This window comes from Dasypus novemcinctus, chromosome 21, assembly GCF_030445035.2.
Source record: "Dasypus novemcinctus isolate mDasNov1 chromosome 21, mDasNov1.1.hap2, whole genome shotgun sequence".
NCBI lineage: Eukaryota > Metazoa > Chordata > Mammalia > Cingulata > Dasypodidae > Dasypus > Dasypus novemcinctus.
The window spans coordinates 31,937,760-31,955,942 of NC_080693.1; the positions used below are offsets into that span (position 1 = coordinate 31,937,760).

At 42.4% G+C, this 18,183-nt stretch overlaps 1 protein-coding gene across 2 annotated transcripts in view; it reads left to right on the forward strand.

Moving 5' to 3' along the window:
* Positions 1–18,183, forward strand: part of SMYD4 (SET and MYND domain containing 4) — a 54,050-nt gene that overhangs the window by 34,920 nt on the left and 947 nt on the right. For both annotated transcript variants that reach the window (XM_058283085.2, XM_058283086.2), the window contains exons 6-10: positions 7,442–7,624; positions 8,307–8,470; positions 9,860–9,992; positions 10,842–10,958; positions 11,163–11,286. In XM_058283085.2, coding sequence (XP_058139068.1) covers positions 7,442–7,624; positions 8,307–8,470; positions 9,860–9,992; positions 10,842–10,958; positions 11,163–11,286 — 721 coding nt within the window. The remainder of the gene's footprint in view (positions 1–7,441; positions 7,625–8,306; positions 8,471–9,859; positions 9,993–10,841; positions 10,959–11,162; positions 11,287–18,183) is intronic.

The window sequence follows — 18,183 nt, forward strand, 5'->3', positions numbered from 1 at the left end:
CCCACGCGCAAGGAGTGCGCCCGTGAGGAAAGCCGCCCAGCGTGAAAAGAAAGAGCAGCCTGCCCAGGAATGGCGCCGCCCACACTTCCCGTGCCGCTGACGACAACAGAAGCGGACAAAGAAACAAGAAGCAGCAAATAGACACCAAGAACAGACAACCAGGGAGGGGGGGAAATTAAATAAATAAAATAAATCTTTAAAAAAAAAAAAAAAAAAAAAAAGAGTTTAATAGTCATGCTATATAAGGCGATCATACAACTCAACAATAAAAAGACAAAGTGTCTGATAACAAATGAGCAAAAGACTTGAAAAGACAACTGTCCAAAGAAGAAATACAAATGGTGAAGAAACACATGAAAAAATGTTCAACATCACTAGCGATTAGGGAAATGCAAATCAAAAACTACAATGAGATATCATTTCACACCTATTAGACTGGCCGCTATTAAAAAGTTGGAAAACTGCAAATGTTGGAGAGCATGTGGAGAGATAGGAATGCTTATTCACCGTTGGTGGGGATGTAGAATGGTACAGCCACTGTGGAAGACTGTTTGGCAGGCCTTAAGGAAGTTGAAAATAGAACTTGCCATAGGACCCGGCAATACCATTGCTAGGTATATACCCAGAAGAACTAAGAGCAGTGACACGAATAAATATCTGCACCCTGATGTTCATAGCAGCATTATTCACGACAGCCAAAAGTTGGGAACAACCCAGGTGTCCATCAACCAATAAATGGATAAACAAATTGTGGAGTATACACATGATGAAATATTAAGCAGCTATAATAAGAAATGAAATCGTGAAATGTGGATGAACCTGGAGAACATTACATTAAGTGAAGCAAGCCAGACACAAAAGAACAAATACCATATGACGCCCTATTATGAACTAAATTATATTTTGTGAAATATGAATATGGGTAGAATTGCATATATATAAGACTTTTTTTGAAGCTGAACAAAGGTAAGGTTTTTTTGTGGTTTTTTAAAAAGATTTATTTATTTCTCTCCCCTTCCCCCCTGTTGTCTGCTCTATGTGTGTTCCCCCCTGTTGTCTGCTCACTGTGTGTTCTTCTGCATCTGCTTGCAGTATCCAGTGGCTCTAGGAAACTGTGTCTCTTTTTTGTTGCGTCATCTTGCTGCGTCAGCTTTCTGTGTGTGCGGCACCTCTCCTGGGCAGGGTGTGCTTTTTTCACATAGGGTGGCTCTCCTTGAGGGGCGCACTCCTTGCACATGGGGTTCCCCTACGCGGGGGACACTCTTGTGTGGCACGGCACTCAATGCAGTAGCACTGCATGTGGGCCAGCTCCACACAGATCAGGAGGCCCTGGGGATCGAACCCCGGACCCTCCAAATGGTAGACGGACGCTCTATCAGTTGATCCATGTCCACTTCCCCAAATGTAAGTTAATAGTACAAAATGTTAATACCAGACCAAAAAAAATTATACTAAAGTGGAGGAGACCAGACACAGTACTACATATTGTATGATTCCGTTTATATAAAATGTGAATATAAATCAATTTGTAGAGATGAAAGGAGATTAGTGGTTATGTAGGTCTAAGGAAGGAACACTATAGGGGTGTGGAGTCTTTCTTTTTGGAGTAATGAAATTGTTCTAAAAACTTTTTTTTTTTTTTTAAAGATCTATTTATTTCTCTTCCCTTCTTCCCCCACCCCGCCCCGCCCCAGTTGGTTGTTCTCTGTGTCTATTTGCTGTGTCTTCTTTGTTCGCTTCTGTTGTTGTCAGCAGCACTGGAATATGTTTCTCTTTGTTGTGTCATCTTGCTGTGTCAGCTCTCCGCGTGTGTTGTGCCATTCCTGGGCAGGCTGCACTTTCTTTCACGCTGGACAGCTCTTCTTTGAGGGCGCACTCCTTGTATGTGGAGCTCCCCTACACGGGGACCCCCTGCGTGGCAGGGCACTCCTTGCGCGCATCAGCACTGCGCATGGGCCAGCTCCACATGGGTCAAGGAGGCCCGGGGTTTAACCCTTGGACCTCCCATGTGGTAGACGGACGCCCTAACCACTGGGCCAAGTCCGCCTCCCTAAAAATTTTTGAGATGATATATGTACAACATTGTGATTATACTAAAAGCCATAGATTATACACTTTGGATAGAATAGTCAGAAACAGCAGCTATGTACAGCAGGGGAAGAATAGAGAGTTTGAGAGATGAGGAATTTTCTTGTTTATTATTATTATTATATAACTATTGAAATAATGAAAATGCTCTAATAATGATAGAAGTGATGAACACAAAACTATGTGATTATAGCAGATACCGTTGATTGTACACTTTGGATGAATTGTGTGCTTTACTAATATGTATCAATAAAACTGATTTGTGGGAAGCAGATGTGGCTCAAGCGATTGGGCTCCATTCTACCATATGGAGGGTCCCAGGCTCGATTTCCAGGGCCTCCTGGTGAAAAGCAAGTTGTCCCATGTGGCGCAGAGAGCTGGCTGGCCCGTGCAGTGCAGAGAGCTGGCGAAAGGAGATGACACAACAAAAAGAGACACAGAGGGGAGTGGTGGGGGTGAATGGGGACCTCATATTTTTTTAATGTAATATTTTTTTTAAAAATGAATAAATTGAGTAGAATTTGGGAAAAAAACTATGAAAAAAAAAAGAGAGAGACACAGAGGAGAGACAATGAGAGATACAGCAAACCAGGATGCTGAGGTGGCTCGGGCAATTGAGTGCTTTTTCCACGTCAGAAGGTCCCGGGATTGGTTCCCAGTGCCTCCTAAAGAGAAGACAAGAAGAGAAGACATGCAAACACAGAAGAACACATAGTGAATGGACACAGAGAGCAGTCAATGAGTGCAAGCAGTGGGGCAGGGAATAAATAAATCTTTAAAAAAAAAAACAAAACTGATTTATTAATAAGAAAAGATTCCCATCACATTGTCGTGATGAAAAGTTGAAAACAATCTAAATGTCCAACAATAAGAAATTAAATATAAAATATCCTGGTAGTGGAATGCAATCATTAAAAATACATATGTAGAAATGTTCATGATTACCTGAAAAGGAGGAACTTATAAAGCACAACGTGTACCATGTTGCCAACTATGTTAAAAACTCTAGATACTCAGATGGGATCTCCCTTCATAAGACTTTCATGCTAATGTGCTGGAGGTGCAGTTAATGTTGGGGTTTAAGATATATTTAGGGGATTTGAATCTCTGGACTGACAATGTGATAGCCAGATCCTGAGCCTCAACAGACTCCAGCACCTACAATCTGATTTATTGGACTTACCACACTCAGCTAAGATGGAGTTGAAGAAGGACAACCACCACACCATGGAGCCTAGAGTGATTACAACTGAAAATGGGAGGATTGCATCCAGCATCCAGGTGGAATCTGAGCCTCCTCTTGACATAGAGGTGCAATGGACACAACCAATCCAATGTCCACATAGAAGAGGTGGCATTGGATTGGGAAAAGTGGACATAGTGGACAAAGGGTATGGGGAAAGGCAGGAAGAGATGAGAGGTGGAGGCATCTTCGGGACATGGAGCTGCCCTGGATGGTGCTTCAGAGGTAATCACCGGACATGGTAAATCCTCACAGGGCCCACTTGATGGAATAGAGGAGAGTATGGGCCATGATGTGAACCAATGTATATGAGGTGCAGAGGTGCCCAAAGATGTACTTACCAAATCCAATGGATGTGTCATGATGATGGGAACGAGTGTTGTTGGGGGGGGAGAGGGGGGGTGGGGGGGTGGGGTTGAATGGGACCTCACATATATATTTTTAATGTAATATTATTACAAAGTCAATTAAAAAAAAAAACTCTAGATATAGAGAGCGAATATGGCTTAAGCAGTTGAGTGCCTGCCTACCACATGGGAGGTCCCAGGTTTGGTTCCCAGTGCCTTCTGAAAAAAACAAAAACAAACAACAAGCAAAGTGAATGATAAAATCAACTCAGGAAAGCTGATGTGGCTCAGTGGTTGAGTACCAGCTACCCATATACAAGGTCCCAGGTTCAATCCCCAGCCCCAGGTACCTCAAAAAAAAAAAAATCCAGCTATAAACAGAAAAAGACTGCAAGAAAATACACCCATATGTCATACCTAGTGATAGGATTACAGATGAATATTACTTTCTCTGTAATTTTCAGTTTAAAAATTTTTTTCTCACTACCATGTATTCCTTTTGTAATTTTAACTAGTTTTTTTAAATGATAAAAATAATTCAAGGGGGCGGGGGCAGTGGGGTTGAATGGGACCTCATATTTTTCATAATGTAATTTTTAAAAATAAATAAATAAATAATTAAAAAAAAAAAAAAAAAAAAAGTCACTCCCAAACCAACAGCAGCAAATAAGGATCTGCCCTGGAAATCAAGAGGCTCATTTCCCCTTCAAGCATCAATTTTCTTTGATTTTGTTGTTGTTGTTGTATTTTCAAATATAGGCTTATCTCGGAGATATTGAGGGCTCAGTTCTAAACCACTGCAATACAGCAAGTCACATGATTTTTTTGGTTTCACGATGCATATGTTATAGTCTACTGTAGTCTAAGTGTGCAACAGCATTATGTCTAAAAAAACAACATACCTACCTTAATAAAAAAATACTTTGCTAAAAAAAATAAATAAATAATTCAAATGCTGTGAACAAAGAGAAAATTAATAAAGATTAAAGAAAGAGAGAGAGGAATAACAAATGCTGTGAACATTTTTGAGGCACTTGATACATATTGCAAAATTGTCCTCCAGGAAATTTGTACCAGTTACACCCACCAGCAATGTTCACTTTCATTTTTTAATTCAACCTAATTTTGTTTTAGTCTGCTTATATTTCTAATCTTGTTATATCCCTTTTTATTATTTCTTTGGGTTTCCAACCCCTCCCAATTTAGTGTTCTCATTGAATTTCATTAGCAGCTATTTCATTAGTAGCATAGAAGAAGGATTAAAGTGTTAAATAGGATAGACTTTGACACAAACCAGTTAAGATGTATGTTGTGATCTTTGCATAAATCCTATTTAATCAAAGTTCCTCAGAGACATTTCTCTGAAGCTTATCTCTAGGAACAGAACTGGCCTGATGTTATTTTAGTCCTTAGTATGTGTCATTATATCTCAGTGAGAGTGGCAAATTCATGACATATCTGGATTCATGTCAGAACAAGATGTCATGAGGTTCTAATGTATCTTCAGCTCAACTCACTGCCCTTTGCTTTCACTCTTCAACCTACCTTTCATTTGGGTCCTTAATTTTTTGCAGAAACTTCTGATTTTGCAGAACATATACCAGAATAGGTGTAGTCTGTAAGCATTGTGAATGAATCTTTTTTTTTTTTCTTTTCTTGAATCCTATTTTTGATGTACCACGGATGTTAGCAAAGTGCACATTTGGTAAAATAAAGAATTATTCCCTATTTTTTTTAGTACAAAATGTCACGTATTATATTTGATAAGGTGCATATATGATTTCATTCCCTACGAATAGATGACTAATGCAAAATATTCAATAATTTTTAAAAATCGATACTCCTTTTTTTTAGAAATAATTAGAGAGCTACTCAACTCTGTCATAAATACTCACCCCACTCAGTTCCTGGGCCTACTGCGTTAGGAATGATCTATAAATAATTCACAAAGCTATTACTCACTGTTTTGTGATCATTTTTTCTGAGAAAATTTTAGCAACTGTTCTAACATAGATTGCCAGTTATCAGTAGTTGGGAAAGCAAGTCAACTTTTAATTATGCAGAGGCTGATTATTCAGACTACAGATTGTTCATGACCTGTACTGCTCCTTCCTGCTGCCTACCTTTTAGCATTTTCACTGCTCATTAGCACATTCAGCAGAAGGCAGGCATGGGACAAGGAGGGGGAAAGGAGGTGAAACTAAAATCAGTTAAGCATTTAGGAGAAGCTCTGATGTAAGGTTTTAATACAATTTGTAGAATTGTTGACTAAAATTGTGACATTTGGATTCTTTGTGAATTTTAGTTCCTTGCTCTATTCTCGTCCTCCATAGCAAAAAAATATAGACTTTTCTGCAGAGACAGCATTATTCCTGTCTTCAATATTCTCCTTTACAGAGCATCTTCACTTGATGGTTCATATTTTCTCTATTCGTTGCATTTGGTGAATGGTGTATTCAGATTCCCAGTTCATATACAGTGATGCAACATTTTCTGATAGAGGAGATTAGTTCTATATATGAGTTTCGCAGACATCTGAAGGTTTCTTTTAAAGTACCAATATCTTTTGCATTTTGACCAGTTTTGTTGGATACACTATTTCCTCAGACTCCAACCAAGGCTTCTGAACATAATTTAAGGCTTTTTGGAAACTAAAAGTTATCTTATACTGCACATACCTCTAGGATAAGTATGGCTATTACCAAAACCTGTGCAGGTATCCTGTTTGTCTCGGAACCTCTGGTTAAATGAACTGTTACAACTGTATTAAAACTTGAGTGCTGCTAGTGTTTTCAATTGCTGTCAGCCTGTTTTTCTTGAATAACTTCTCTGCCTCCCCCTCCAATCTGTTAACTATCTCTTCTACCATTGTCAGAAAATCTGCCTCTTATCTTTTCTCCTGCTTATGAATTCTCTGCTTCTACACTGCTGTGGCCTGAGAAACTGTGTAACCAAGCTGGGTAGACTGTGTCTAAAACAAGACCAAATAGGCCTGCATGAGAGTGAAAGAACCCACGTAGGAATATATAAGCACTTGAGCTTTGGTGCAGCAACAACCTCACTGCTGGAAGCCATTTCTTTTTTCCTCCCTCTTAATTTTCAATCATGTAGTTAAGTCTCTGGTTAAGTGTTTTTGAAAGAAAGAGATTTTGGGGACATGAGAATGTCTTAAATAGAACTAATGCAGTGAGTTTTTCCAACGAGAACTACTGCTGATTTCTCAGAAAGATAGGACAAAGCAGAATGAATCGAAGAGCATGAGGAATATTAACTTTTTAAAAATATATTTAAGCCTGCTTAGTTTCGGATAGTAATAAGGTCACTTGTTCTAGTAACTAACCAAAGACCAGTCAAACAAAAGTACTTGCATTGTGATAGTCTTAGGGAAAAAAAAAATCTCCACAGGTACTCTGGTTTTTGTCTCCTCATGAACATTATGAAACCAGCTGGCTGGAAAGTTCCCTACTGATAATTCCTTTTTTATTATTTTTTATAAATTCTCCTCTTTGGATTTTTTTTGTGGTCCCAAGAGACAATGGTTAGGTTCCAGGATGCCGGTGGGCTCTCTGTGTGTTCGTTCCCTTTGCATCCTAGGGACCAGAGTTTGCTGTGAGTCATGTTCCATCTGATTTATAGAGCATCCGGCTATAGAGCTATGACTCAGATGGGTTTCAGGCCCAATTTCCCAGCTCTTCTGAGGAATGGGTGGTGAGGCCAGGACTATTTCCTGACGCATTTTTCCTTTTTCCTCTTGTACTTTCAGGATCTGAAGAGAGCATCATTACCGACAGCAGGCAGGTGCGCCTTGCCACAGGCCTCTTCCCTGTTGTCAGCCTCCTGAACCATTCCTGCAGTCCCAACACCAGCGTGTCCTTCAGTAGCACCATCGCCACCGTTCGGGCATCACGGCAGATTGGTAAAGGGCAAGAGATCCTCCACTGCTATGGTGAGCTATCCCTCCTCACTACTGCCCTGCCCTTTTCCAGCAGAAAAGGACAGGATGGATAAAAATTGACATGCCACTTGGCAGGTGCCTACACCTGTCAGTGTTTGTTTCCTGGAAGAGGCAGTGCATACTTGGGGGAAAAATGGGGTGGGGTGGGGGTGGGGAGCCAATGTGGCTCAAACAGTTGAGTGCCTGCTTCCCACATGGAAGGTCCTGGGTTCAGTTCCCAGTGCCTCCTGCAAACAAACGAACAAAGAAAAAACAACAACAAGCAAACAAATGAAAAAACCAACTCAGGGGAGCCAGAGTGGCTCAGTGGTTGAGTATCAGCTTTCCACATATGAAGGATTCACATATGAGGGTTCAATTGTCAGCCCCAGTACCTAAAAAAACCAAAAGGCCTCTTTGCTAGTACCTTTTTGTGCCTAGCCATCATGAATTTCACAGCTAAGTCCCTAAATGTCCTCTTCTGAAAACAGGCTAGACTCAACTTCTTGGCGGCTTTTTCTTCTGTCCCAGCAACTTGGAAGCTCATATCTAAATCTAGTCTCACAAATGTCTGAATAAAGAGTACCTGTCATTTGATGAATAATCTGCCAAACCCTCTGCTAAACTGAAGTGTTTAAAATAGAGCTGGATTCTTTCTTGTTTTAAGTATGGGCTGAGGGTGGTCTCTCTGCAGGGCCTCACGAGAGCCGGATGGGTGTTGCTGAAAGGCAACAGAAGCTGAGGACTCAGTATTTCTTTGACTGCACCTGCCCAGCTTGTCAAAATGAGACTCACAGATCCTCTGCAAGGCCCAGGTGGGAAGCATTCTGTTGTAGCAGTTGCAGAGCCATCATGCAGGTAAATCTCTCCCTCCCCACTCTTCTCTACATTTTCTGGGGGTCCGTTATACAACACAAAGCTTCCTAAATCTTAGGAGGAAGCCATCTGGGGACTTATCAGTGCTGAGAGCATTAACATCTCTCCCCTTTCAGTCAGTCTTCCTCATACATTGATTATCTTTCCAAAGAAAGAGTAGAGAGATTGGATTTAGTCATCTTTCACTTGCTAATAACAGAAAATCCCATCTGAACTGGTTTAAGGGGATGGTGGGGTGGGGGGCACTGGGAATTTATTTGTTCAAATAAGTCACTAAAAAGTCCCAGAATATGACTACTTCAGATTCATCTTAATCCAGGGGCTCCCGTAATGCAACCAGGAGCCAACTTTTCTCTCTCCCTCTCTCAGCCCCATTATGTCTCATAGCTCCATCCTCATACAGCCTCCCTCTGTGGTGACAAAATAGCTGCCAGCAGTTCTAGCCTCCTATGCCACTCTTCTACCTGTCCGGGCAAAATTTTTTTGTGTGTTTCACTGACTCAATAACTGTGGCTGGAAGAAAATCCTAGTCTAATAGCCTTCTGCTAGCTGTTTGGGCCAGGGGAATGAACCAGATCTGAGCCACATGCCCACCCCCTTAACCTCAGAGCACTGTCTATAGGAAGGTGGGAGGAGCTAGCTCCTTGGGAGAAATTGGGTTGCTGTTGCTGAGTAAGGTCATCTAAAAGAAAACAGTCCGCCTCAGAGATCTTCTCCTCTGCTGGAGGATACCGTTTTCTTCTTAGGGGAATCAGAAGTGGAATACAAAGCTGGTTGTATTGGAAAGCCAAAGTTGCAAACCCAAGGTCAAGCTTAGGGGTACCTCACCTAGCACCTATTTCTGTTTCCTTTTGGCCTTTTCATAACCACTAGAAATACTTCGGTCATGCAAAGTCCTGGCCCAAAAGAGAGATGAGAGAGGGGCCGCAGAAATGGAAAGAAATGTGGACTCTACCAGTTTGGTTCCAAAATTAAATCTCAGGGTGGGATCCAGCTACTGTTTTCATTAGAATTGCTATCAAACTAAATGCAGTCCAGCTTTGATCATGGTGTATTATTACAGGGGTCTCTCTCCACTTAGGGCAGGGGTTTTAACAAGGGGTCTGTGAGCTTGAATTGAAATTCAAAAAAACATTATTCTTGTGCGTACCTGTTCGTGTGGGTGTGATATATTTATTAAATAATACACAGTACAATGTGGACTTAGTAAGGGGTCTGTGGTTTTCACCTGGCAAAGGAGTTCATGGAACAAAAAAGGTTAAAAACCCCTGCCCTAGGGTCAGAAACTATGGGGCAAGATTACAATGCAAGCACTTGCAATGTTGCTAACTGACGCAGGAATAGGAATAAAGTCAAAACTGACTTCCACAGGGAGATGATGTGCTGAGCTGTGGCAACAGATCTTGTACAGAATCGGTCAGCAGGGATCACCTGGTCTCTCGGTTACAGGGCCTTCAGCAGCAGGTTGGAATGGCCCAGAAGCTTCTCAGAAATGGTAAACTAGGTGAGACTGGCTTTCTGCTTTGGTCTTCCAGTTCCCTCCCTTTCCTTCATTCTGAGATCACCTTGGACTCAAGGATACCCAGTAATGATTGAAAATTGAGTTTAATTATCCCCATGCCAGCCACAAGATGGCTATGTAGTCCACTGAGCTGGTAGTCCAAACCAGCTCCTTAGTGCGGTGTCCTTGAAAAGGGGCCCAGTGATTTAAGCTGTTGTTCTCTTATGGATCAGATAGCTAAGTTAAAGTACCCATGACCACTAAAAAGGTTATCTCTGACATCCATGAGCTTTGTACCTTTCCAGAAGTTCAGTGTCATTTGTTCTATTTCCAGGGCCTGATGATCTAACTTCCTAGAAAGGTTGTTCTGTCCTCATCAGAACCAATCTCTTCTAGAGCCCAATGGGGCATGTGCCCAGTGGATATGAGTATCCTACGCTTTCCAGAGAGGGAGTTCTGGAATTCCCTGTTACCATAAAAACTGCCCTAGAGCTTGATGTCATGGGAATTTACTTACCCTGTTTTGTGGAAGTTGACTTTTAACTGAGATTTTAGAGTCAAGAGATATAATGAGTGGAATATAGAGCTGGTCATGTTGGAAAGCTGAAGTTGCAAACCCAAGGAGTCCTCTACCCACTACCTTTTCCTATTGATGAAAAAGAAAACAGAAAACATAAGAGAACAACAGCTTTGCTGGAACCAAGAAATACAACATTGTGAATTGGTGACAATACAGGGAGACAAAGTGGGGTGTCCACATTCAGCCCAGCTCTTTTAGAACTCATGACCTGGGTTCTCACTTACAGAACTGGGTTTGTGCCTGTAGTGATGCTATTTTCCTTTGAATTGTAGAGCAAGCCATTCGGCAGTTGTTGGGGTGCCAACGTGATGCTGAGAGCTTCCTGTCAGCAGAACACATCGTGGTGGGCAAAATTGAGGATGACCTGGCCCAGGCCTACGCTGCCTTAGGTATGGCATGTGCCTTCATTTTCTGCTCTGAGGAACAAGTCTGCCTGGCATGGTTTGCCATGACCCTGGCCTTGGCTGCTTGGTTATCTCTTAGTCCCTAAACTGAGGCTGCTCTCCCTTCCATGCAGCTTTGCTCACCCTGTAAACGTTTAGCCACAATAGAATGTAGTTCTTTTCTGGAACAAGACTTTTCTTTCCTTGCAGGGGACTGGCCAATGTCAGCTACCCACCTACAGAAGAGTCTCCAAGTGGTTGAGGTTCGCCACGGTCCATCCAGTGTTGAAATGGGCCATGAGCTCTTCAAACTAGCCCAAGTCTTTTTCAATGGGTAAGTCTTTCTCTTTTTACCTAGCACTTGTCCAAGGCACATGCTTTCCTGTCTTTCATTAGGCTCTTCTGTGGATTACTTTTTTTCCATTGTGCGTTTAAACATGTTTAGACTTCTTTATTTCTCCTTAAGAAGAGACCCTTGCCTTCTGTTTTACTGACAAACTTGAAGTTTTAGAATTTCCTCCTGAGAGATAAGGGGAAAGCTGTTAGATCTGGAGCATGTTTCCCAGAGAGAACTTGCCAAGCAGCCCTACCCACCGCCATGACAGCATTCCTTCTCATTACCCTCTGGTTAATCACACCTTACTTGGCCCTCTCATTTCCAGCACCTTCAATACCAGTCCCTTCCTTCTCCCTATTCTGCAGCCTATTTTTTTTTTAAGATTTATTTTATTTATTTACCCCCCCTCGTTGTTTGCAGTCACTGTCTGCTCTCAGTGTCCATTTGCTGTGTGCTATCTGTGTCTGCTTGTCTTCTCTCTTTTTTTTTTAAGATACATACATCACACAAAATATTACATTAAAATGCTCGTCTTCTCTTTAGGAGGCACTGGGAACCAAACCCGGGACCTCCCATGGTTTGTTGTGTCCCTCATTATCTTAATTTTTTTTTCTTTCTTTCTTTTTTTTTTTTTTGTTGCATCATCTTCTTGCGTCAGCTCTCCGTGCGTGCAGCACCATTCCTGGGCAGGCTGCACTTTCTTTCACGCTGGGCGGCTCTCCTTATGGAACACACTCCTTGCGCATGGGGCTCTCCTAGGCGGGGGACACCCCTGTGTGGCACGGCACTCCTTGCACGCATCAGCACTGCGCATCGGCCAGCTCCACATGGGTCAAGGAGGCCCAGGGTTTGAACCGCGGACCTCCCATGTGGTAGACGGATGCCCTAACCACTGGGCCAAGTCATCTTCCCAATTTTTCTTATTTTTTAAAGAATTTTTTTCCTCTCCCCTTCCCCCCACTCCCCCAGTTGCCTGCTCTCTGTGTCCATTCACTGCATGTTCTTCTGTGTCTGCCTGTATTCTTGTCAGCAGCACCCGGAATCCGTGTCTCTTGTTGCATCATCTTGCTGCGTCAGCTCTCTGTGTGTATGCCACCATTCCTGGGCAGGCTGCACATTTTTTGTGCTGGGCGGCTCTCCTTACAGGGCACAATCCTTGCGCATGGGGCTCCCTTACACCGGGAACACCCCTGCGTGGCACAGCATTCCTTGTGTGCATTAGCACTGTGCATGGGCCAGCTCATCACACGGGTCAGGAGGCCATAGGTTTGAACCTTGGACGTCCCATGTGGTAGGCGGACGCCCTAACCACTGGGCCAAATCCACTTCCCTATCTTTCCTCTTTGTGTCCCTTTTTGTTGAGTCAGCTCGCTGCTCTTGCCTGCCATGCTAGGTCACCTTTTCCAGGAGACAACGAGAACCATACCCAGGACCTCTCATGTTGGTAGGCACAAGTCCAATCACTTGAGCCACATCAGCTTCCCCTGAGCCACATTATTTCCCCTATTATTTTTTTTTAATTTATTGAAGTATATCACTCATACATAAACATATATAATCAATAAGTGTACAGTAATAGTTCTGAACTTATATAGTGAACTTATGAAACAAACATATATAACATCATACAGGACTCTCGTACCTCAACCCCACCCCTAATACCTTGCCTTCTTGTTAAATTTTTTTAACTAATGATTAAAAGAGCATTGTCAAAATATTACTACTAACCACAGTATCTTCCCCCAAACCCCCATTATTATTATTATTATATTATTTATATATGAACATACATAAACAATAACTGTATAGTAAAAGCTGTAAACCTACAAAGCAAACAAGCATAACATCATACAGGGGTCCCATACACCAACCCTCCACGAATACCCTGAATTGTTATGAGATGTTTGTTACAAATTATGAAGGAATATTGTCAAAATCTTACTACTAATTCTAGTCCTTATCTTATATTTGGTGTATTTTTCCCCAAACCCACCCTATTATTATTTTTTAAATATATTTTTTATGACAGAAGTTGTAAACTTATAAAACAATCATGCACATGTGCAGAATTCCCAAACAACACCCCTCTTTCAACACACCACACTGTGATGGAACATTTGTTACAAGTAACATAATAGCCAATTGTTACCACATCCATAGTGTACATTTGGCACATATTTTCCATACTGCCCCATTATCAACACAGTACATCTTTGGCGTAGATGCAAGAATATTATATTATTACAGCTAACCACAGCCCATAGGTCACTCTAGTTGTATCTTTCCCATGCTTCTCCACATTCCCACCATCCTACAATAGAGATGTACATTTGCTCTAGCTAACAAAGGACATTCTTGCACTTGTACCATCAACCAAATTCTCATCCACCTCTTGGTTTACTGTGCTATTCTGTTCCTAGAATATTCTCTAGCATTCTGTTAATTGGCATTTACATACCTAGACTCCTGTTTTCCACCATATCCCCATTTGTAAAATAGCTGTTACTATGTCTTAACCATCCACTCTATTCATTTCCATACTTTTACAGTAAAGCTAATTAAAACTGCTACATACATTAAAAATCAGTAGTCCATCTCAGTCCTCCTCTTATCTCCTTTAAGAATCCACTACTGAGAAGCGGACGTAGTTCAACTGATAGAGCATCTGCCTACATATGGAGGGTCCAGGGTTCAATCCCAAGGCCTCCTGACCTGTGTGGTGAGCTGGCCCACACGCAGTGCTGCCGCATGCAAAGAGTGCCATGCCATACAGGGGCGCCCCCGCGTAGGGGTGCCCCACGCACAAGGAGAGATGCCCTGCGTGAAAAAAGCGTAGCCCTCCCAGGAGTGGTGCCATACACGTAGAGAACTGACTCAGAAGAACACACAGCGAATGAACACAGAGAGCAGACAATAGGGGGAAGGGGAGAGAAATAAATAAAATCTTAAAAAAAAAAAAAAAAAGAATCCACTACTTACCACCAGGTCTTAAAGATATTTTCCTACAATTTCTTCTAGAAGTTTTATGGTTATTGCTTTTATTTTTAGGTTTTTGATCCATTTTGAGTTAATTTTTGCATAAGGTATGAGATAGGGGTCCTCTTTCCTTCTTTTGGCAATGGATATCCACTTCTTTCAGCACCATTTGTTGAGTGGACTGTTCTGCCCAAGCTGTGTGGGTTTGACAGGCTAGTCAAGAATCACTTGAGGGAAACGGACTTTGGCCCAGTGGTGAGGGCGTCCGTCTACCATATGGGAGGTCCGCGGTTCAAACCCCGGGCCTCCTTGACCCGTGTGGAGCTGGCCATGCGCAGTGCTGATGCGCGCAAGGAGTGCCGTGCCACGCAAGGGTGTCCCCCGCGTGGGGGAGCCCCACGCGCAAGGAGTGCGCCCGTGAGGAAAGCCGCCCAGCGTGAAAAGAAAGTGCAGCCTGCCCAGGAATGGCGCCGCCCACACTTCCTGTGCCGCTGACGACAACAGAAGCGGACAAAGAAACAAAAGCAGACAAAGAAACAAGACGCAACAAATAGACACCAAGAACAGACAACCAGGGGAGGGGGGGAAATTAAATAAATTAAAAAAAAAAAAAAGAATCACTTGACCATACATGTGAGGGTCTGTTTCTGAACCATCACTCATTGGTCTATGTGTCTGTCTTTATGCCAGTACCATGCTGTTTTTACCACTATAGCTAGGTAATATAATTTAAAGTCTAGAGAGGAGAGTTTGCTTTTCCTTTTGAAGATGTTTCTGGCTGTTCAGGACCACTTACCCTTTCAAATAAATTTGATAATCATGTTTTCAATTTTTTAAAAATGCTGGTGGACTTGTTATTGGAATTGCATTGAATCTGTATATCAATTTGAGTAGAAATGACATCTTAATGATATTTAGTCTTCCAATCTGTGAGTATTGAATGTTCTTCCAGTTATTTAGGCCTTTTTTGATTTCTTTTAACATTGAGTTGCAGTTTTCTGAATACAAGTGCTTTACATCATTGGTTAAGTTTATTCCTGACTATTGGAGTTTTATATGTCATTTTATTTTCATCACTCTTTTGACATTTTTAGTTACTTTTATTGATATAATCTTCATTTCTAGACTCTCTTCTAGGCCTCTCTCTCCTTTTCTTTTTAGGCTCTAGCACATCCTTTAGAATTTCCTGAAAATCTGTTCTCTTGCTTAGAAATTTTCTCCATTCTGTTTATCTGTGAATATTCTAAATTTGTCCTCATTTTTTGAAAGACAATCTTGCTGGATATAAGATTCTTGGCTGCAAGTTTTTCTCCTGTAGTATCTTAAATATATCACTCCACTGTCTTCTTGCATTCATGGTTTCTGGTGAGATATCAGCATTTAATCTTACTGGTCTCCCTTATATGTTATGCATTACTTTTCTCTTGCTGTTCTCAGAATTCCCTCTTTGTCTTTGCCATTTGCCATTCTGATTAGTATGTGTCTCAGAGTTGGTCTATTCATATTTTTTCACATGGGACTATTTTGTGCTCCTTGGACATGGATATCTATGTCCTTCAATAGGGTTGGAAAATTTTCTTCCGTTATTTCTTCAGATATTCCTTCAGCCCCTTTTCCCTTCTCTTTTCCTTCTGGAACACCCGTGATGCATATGTTTGCTTTTTTTTTTGCTGTCATTTAGTTCCTGAAACCTTGTTCAATTTTTTCCATTCTTCATCTATTCTTTTGTATGTTCACTTTCAGAGGCCATTTCTTCAAGTTCACCATTCCTTTCTTCTGCCTCTTCAAATCTGCTATTATGATTCCAATGTTTTTTTTATTTCATTTATTGCAACTTTCATACCCATAAGATCTGCTATTTTTCTAGGTATGCTTTCAAATTCTTTGTGCTCATCCAATGTCTTTTTCTTTTTAAGATTTATTTTTTTAATTTAATTCTTCCCCCTTCCCCCCGTTCCCCCTGTTGTCTGCTGTCTATGTCCATTCGCTGTGTATTCTTCTGTGTCTGCTTGTATTCTCATGGAACCTTCCAGAATGGGAAGAGGTGATTACTCTCTTGCACCACCTCAGCTCCCCTGTTCTGCTACGTCTTCTTATTTTCTCTTCTCTGTGTCTCTTGTTGCATCATCTTGCTGTGCCAGCTCTCAGCATCAGCCGGCACTCCTGTGCAGGGCAGCACTCCTGCATGGGGCTGCACTCCTCTGGGCTGGCACTCCACGTGGGCCAGCTTGCCCTCACCAAGAGGCCCTGGGCATTGAACCTTGGACCCTCTATATGGTAGATGGGAGCCCAATTGGTTGAGCGACATCCATTTCCTCCAATGTCTTCTTTTTTTTTTTTAAAGATTTATTTTTTATTTATTTCTCTCCCCTCCCCTCCCATCCCCCCAGTTGTCTGCTCTCTGTGTCCATTTGCTGTGTGTTCTTCTGTGACCGCTTCTATCCTTATCAGCGGCACCGGGAATCTGTGTTTCCCCTTATTGCATTATCTTGTTGTGTCACACCTCTCTGTGTGTGCAGCACCATTCTTGGGCAGACTGTACTTTCTTTCGTGCTGGGCGGCTCTCCTTATGGGGCGCACTCCATGCACGTAGGGCTCCCCAACGCGGGGGACACCCCTGTGTGGCATGGCACTCCTTGTGTGCATCAGCACTGTGCATGGGCCAGTTCACCACACGGGTCAAGGAGGCCCGGGGTTTGAACCCTGGACCTCCCGTGAGGTAGGCGGATGCTCTATCCATTGAGCCAAGGCCGCTTCCCTCCCCTATTACTTTTATTTATTTTTTTTAAAGATTTATTTATTTATTTATTTCTCTCCTCTGCCCCCACCCCGGTTGTGTGTTCTCTGTGTCTATTTGCCGCGTCTTCTTTTTTGTCTGCTTCTGTTGTCAGTGGCACAGGAATCTGTGTCTCTTTTTTTGTTGCGTCATCTTGTTGTATCAGCTCTACATGTGTGCGGCACCATTCCTGGGCAGGTTGCACTTTCTTTCGCGCTGGGCGGCTCTCCTTACAAGGTGCACTCCTTGCTCGTGGGACTCCCCTACGCAGGGGACACCCTTGCATGGCAGGGCACTCCTTGCGCACATCAGCACTGCGCATGGGCCAGCTCCACACGGGTCAAGGAGGCCCGGGGTTTGAACCGCGGACCTCCCATGTGGTAGACGGACATCTTAACCACTAGGCCAAGTCCGCTTCCCCCTATTACTTTTAAAGCAGTGTTTTTCAACCTGGGGCAGTTTTATCCCTCGGGGGACACTGGACAGTCAGGAGATATTTTCAGTTATCACAACTGGCATCTCTAATAGGTAGAGCCCAGGGATGCCACTAAACACCTTACAATGCGTTGGACAACCCACCACTGCCACCACCACCACCACAAGTTTCAGCCGAGAGTGTCCAGGGTGTCAAAGTTGAGAAACCCTGCTTTAAAGGTTAAAAGGACAGAAAAGTACTGCTGATGAATTTCCGCTACATCCACTTTTGCCGCTGAGATCACATGGAGCCCCTAATTTCAGTCTATCTGGGTGAAATACCTCCAGCCTTGAGAAAGCTTCCACTGGTATACATTGCTGTGACACAGTGTTTGAAGCTTGATCCTAAGATCACATATGGAGGGTGGATCCGTGGACCTAATGCCGAGACACAGAGGCAGCCCCTTTGGCCAGAGAGAGAAAAGCTTGCAGATGTAGGTCAGGTATCCTAAGATGGAGACTCCTGAGCAACCCTTAGGGTAAATATCACCTTAAAGCTTTGAGTTTCCTCTTTCTCTGGATCCTGACATTTTTATCCTTTTTTTTTTTTCATAATTTTTTTTCTCAAATTCTGCCTTGCACTGTGCTTGTAAATGAATCTTACCTACCTTCTAGTTTGTGAGGTCCTTGAAAACCGAAATGGTCTTACAAACTTTGTACTCATCACA